The sequence below is a fragment of the Photinus pyralis genome, unplaced genomic scaffold (assembly GCF_008802855.1).
Source record: "Photinus pyralis isolate 1611_PpyrPB1 unplaced genomic scaffold, Ppyr1.3 Ppyr1.4_LG10, whole genome shotgun sequence".
In the NCBI taxonomy this organism is placed as follows: Eukaryota; Metazoa; Arthropoda; class Insecta; order Coleoptera; family Lampyridae; genus Photinus; species Photinus pyralis.
In genome coordinates this window covers 20,819,147-20,823,246 of record NW_022170250.1, presented here as the reverse complement: position 1 = coordinate 20,823,246, position 4,100 = coordinate 20,819,147, and the positions used below count along the sequence as shown (strand labels likewise).

General features: G+C 36.7%; 1 protein-coding gene across 1 annotated transcript; it reads right to left on the bottom strand.

Annotated features, from left to right (window-relative positions):
• Window positions 1-1,211: 1,211 nt before the first annotated feature.
• LOC116162534 lies at window positions 1,212-2,213 on the bottom strand. The gene is made up of 3 exons (XM_031476168.1): window positions 2,128-2,213; window positions 1,654-2,077; window positions 1,212-1,610 (listed from the first exon to the last, which is right to left on the bottom strand). The coding sequence occupies exons 1-3, from the start codon at window positions 2,196-2,198 to the stop codon at window positions 1,572-1,574; spliced, it is 534 nt and encodes a 177-aa protein (XP_031332028.1). The 5' UTR covers window positions 2,199-2,213; the 3' UTR covers window positions 1,212-1,571.
• Between the last annotated feature and the right edge of the window lie 1,887 nt (window positions 2,214-4,100).

The window sequence follows — 4,100 nt, the reverse complement described above, 5'->3', positions numbered from 1 at the left end:
CAGCGCGTTACAGAGTTGAGCTTTTAAAGTTTGGGACAAGTAGTGCCTATGGGGAAAGATACATTTTAAATTTGCATATGCTCTCTGGATGTAGCTAGTGAGTAATTTGTTGTATCTAAACGAATTGTCTATCATTATTCCTAAATTTTTTGCTTCCTCCTTTAGTGCAACAGCTTTGTCGCCAATTCTGAATTTTACCAAATGTTTCAAGTCGGTGACTTTCTGCTTGTTACCAAACAACATGACTGCCGATTTTAGAGGATTGAGAACCAGCGAGTGCTCCAATGAAGCCCTTTCAATAGCCTTAAGGTCACTTTGAATCAGATTTAGCGCTTCGTGTAAATGTTCACTTTTAAAGGAGTGGTACAACTGCATGTCGTCTGCATACATGTGAACTAGACACGTCTTAGGAACTGATGTATAAAACAAAGTATATATAGTGAACAATAAGGGGCCAAGAATATACCCTTGCGGCACACCCCTAGATAGTTCCCTGTACCCAGATGACTTACCCATTAAAGTAACGCACTGTGACCTGCCCGTTAGGTAGCTATGAAGTAATGAGGTAGCATTAGGAGAAAGACCTGTAGCACGTAAGATGGAAATTGCAGTTTGGTGATTAATTGTATCGAATGCTCTACTGAAATCCAAGAGTAGCAATATGGACATCTTGTTCTCATCCTTAGCTTTCAGTAAATCATCCGTAACATTTAGTAGTGCAGTGGTGCAGCTATAACCAGGCCGAAACCCTGATTGATTGTCAGGGAGAATGTTATTCTGGGTCAAGTAACAACGTAGTTGGCCGTCCACTATCTTTTCGAAAACTTTTGACAGTACGGGCAGTAGACTGATTGGGCGTAAGTCGCTGAATTTATCTGCTTTAGCTCCTTTGATGATAGGAATTACTATTGCCTTCTTCCAAAGGGTTGGAAATGTGTTAGTAAGTAAGCAATAATTAATTATATGAGCCACATACGGCAAAATGTTAGGACAAAATAGTTTAATAATGTCAACGTTTAGTCCATCCCAACCAGCACATTTCGTTTTAATACTATTGATAATCTTGGCAATCGTAGGTACATCGATAACGGAAAATTCAAAATTGACCACAATTTGAGATGAGGAAACACAATAGTCGTCAATATTAAACTAATCGCCAGCAACAATGGGAATATTATCAACAAAGTAATCATTTATCTCATCAGCCCGTTGAAGATGCGGAGGAATTAATTTCTCCTTATTGGCAACAACTTTTAATTTTTTAAGCTCTCTCCACAAGACTTTAGGGTCATTTCCTCTAAGTTTAAATTCAACAAACGCTTTTTTTTCCAACTTTACAGTTTTGTTGGTGAGATTACGAAGCGCTTTATAGTATTCCCACTGCTGGGGAGATTTGGTATGCTTGAATTTACAGTAAGCTTTGTCCCTTAGACGCATTAAGTATTTCGTGTTATCAGATAACCACGGAGCCTGGGGTTTGGTTTTTCCTGAAACTATTTTTAAGGGTGCGTGTTTGTTTATTATATTTAGTATATGATTATTAAGATAATTTATTTTTGAGTCTACGTCCCTCAAGTAGAATATCCTTTGCCATGCCACTCTTTGAATGTCTGCAAAAAACAGCTCCATATTAACATTTTTAAAATTACGTACCGTTTTGTAGAAATTATATGGTTCAGTTTTATCGTGTTCGATTTCACAGAAGATGGTTTCATGATCAGCGAATAATGTGCCACCAATGCCAGATTCTCGTATACGATTAATGTCGGATACCAATATGTGGTCTAAGAGTGCCGTGTCAGATCGAGTTGCTTCATTAATAATTTGAACCAAACCTACACATTCTAACATGTTCAAATAATAACGTGTTTTATGCGACGCTGTATCTAAAATATTAATATTTAGGTCCCCTAAACAAATGAAGAAGTCAACCTTGAGTAAAAACTCAGAACAAGTCTCCTCAAATTCATCACAGAATATCTTACCGTTCACTTCAGGCGATTTATATACCACCCCAACAACCAGAGACAATTTAGTCATAATAATATTCAACCACACCTGCTGAGATGTGTTACTGCTGGTTTTTAATACACTGTAATTAAATGAATTTTTAATATAGATACAGACCCCTCCTCCTCTCTTCTCCTGAGCTCGATCATTTCTAACCAAATTGTAGCCAGGAGTACAAAGATAGTCATCGCTTATTTTCGCATTCAACCAAGTCTCACTGACCGCTAAGACATCATAATCATCATTTTCCAAGAAGCTTTGAACAATGTGCAATTTAGGAATTAGAGACCTAACATTGATGTGCGCAAAACGCATTAACTAAAATAAAATCAAGTATAGGATGTAATAAAAATTTAAAGAAAGGAAAAAATAAACAATCACAAAGAAGTATACAATAAGGATAGAAATCAAATGTTTACATTTACAAACTTAGGTTACGCTTTAGTGTACATAAACATTGCTGCATGCGTCCGATAACCATATCTTCACTTATTTCTGACAAGGTTGTTGAGGTGTTGGCGAGTTGTGCATCTCTTGATACCAGTATCAGTTTTGACACAAATTTTTCCATCGCTAGTCCAAACCCTTTTGCTGCCGAATATATTTACTGCTTCTTTCAATAACAACATCCGATGACGAGTGAGATCTTCTCGGATAACTATAGACGTACCTTTTAACTTCTTTTTGTTGTAAAAGATTTGGTTCTTGATGTCACGACGTACAAATTTTACAATAATCGGTTTTTGAGTTTTCCCGTCGGACGGTAAACGATGACAAATGTCAATATCAGATATAGATATAACACAATTTAATTTCTCTTGACACATGTTACGTACCACCTCGGACACCTTTTCGTTAGGCTCTTCAGGTACACCGAAAATACGGATGCTGTTAACACGCGTATATTGCTCATGAGCGTCTAGGATGTTGTCTACTTCAGCTTGTTTTTCTTTCAGTTCACGCTCAAGAGCGTTAATTTTATCTTCGTAAACTTGTAAGGCTGTTGATAATTCTTCCTTTATGGACACAGAGATTGCAGATTTGAACTTTTCTGTTAAAACATCGGATGCCAAAAGTTTATCGACCACCTTTTGTGCAAGTAAGTCCATATCACTGATGCCGCCGCTTTCTCCACTCCTTGTTGTAGGCATCTTGATTAATGATAATAACTATCACACTTTTACTATTGAGAATTTAAATTTACAGCGCAGGAAGAGCACGTCTACTCAGCACCAAAGCACATAACCGATTCCAATTCCAATTGTCCTGCCGAATTACACTCGAGGTTTGTATTTAAACCGAGTAAATTTGGGTTGTTGAAATTCAAATCTGTTTCCTTTTAGCAACTGAACTCGAAAAACTGTCAACCTAAAAATGCTCCACCTTCGATGTCGTATTAAAATTAGTTGACAGTTTTTCTCGTCTAATTGCTAGGCAACAGATTTTCAACCTAAACAACCCAAATTTAATCGGTAAAATACAAACCTCTTGTGCAATTATAAGTGAAAAAAAATTAAAAAAATAGTTATTTGTTTCATTAGTACAAAAAATGTCAGTTTTCGGGACGAGGAAGATAGTTGCTGGACGACGCGTTAGCGGAGTCCAGCAACCTTCCGAGTCCCGAAAACGCATTTTTTGTACGAATAAAACATAAAATTTTTTCTCCAACCCCCTTTACTTCAAATTATATTCGAATTTAGATTCAGTCACAGTTTCACTACTATAGTATAAAAACTTCTGCTTTCTTGTCCTCACGTGTCACGCCACTCTAGTTTTTAGGTTAACTTATCGTTCTTACTTCTTACTTCTCACCTCTCGCGACTTTGTAGGGAGCAAATCTTGAGGTAGCATGTTCTGCGGTTTCTATAATCTCTGGCGGAGTGCAATCCATGTCGCTATCAGTTTCAGTCATTTTATTGTATACACAATTAATATTGTTATATTTTGTATAGAAATAAAAAACTTACCGTACAGTTTTTTAATTAAAATTAATTGCAATTAACTTTTTCAAATTTTGAATTCACAATGACACATAATAGTGCAATGGGTCTGAAGTAGATGGCGTTACGCGCGACGGCGAGTTGTATACG

What these genes read in the sequence shown, in the direction of transcription:
- LOC116162534 (XM_031476168.1), bottom strand. Translation starts at nt 2,198, where the DNA reads ATGACTATCTTTGTACTCCTGGCTACAATTTGGTTAGAAATGATCGAG. An exon ending in AGGAGAAGAGAGGAGGAGGG is followed by an intron (nt 2,078 to 2,127) that starts GTCTGTATCTAT and finishes ATTAAAAACCAG; the next exon opens with CAGTAACACATCTCAGCAGG. An exon ending in CATATAATTTCTACAAAACG is followed by an intron (nt 1,611 to 1,653) that starts GTACGTAATTTT and finishes TGTTTTTTGCAG; the next exon opens with ACATTCAAAGAGTGGCATGG.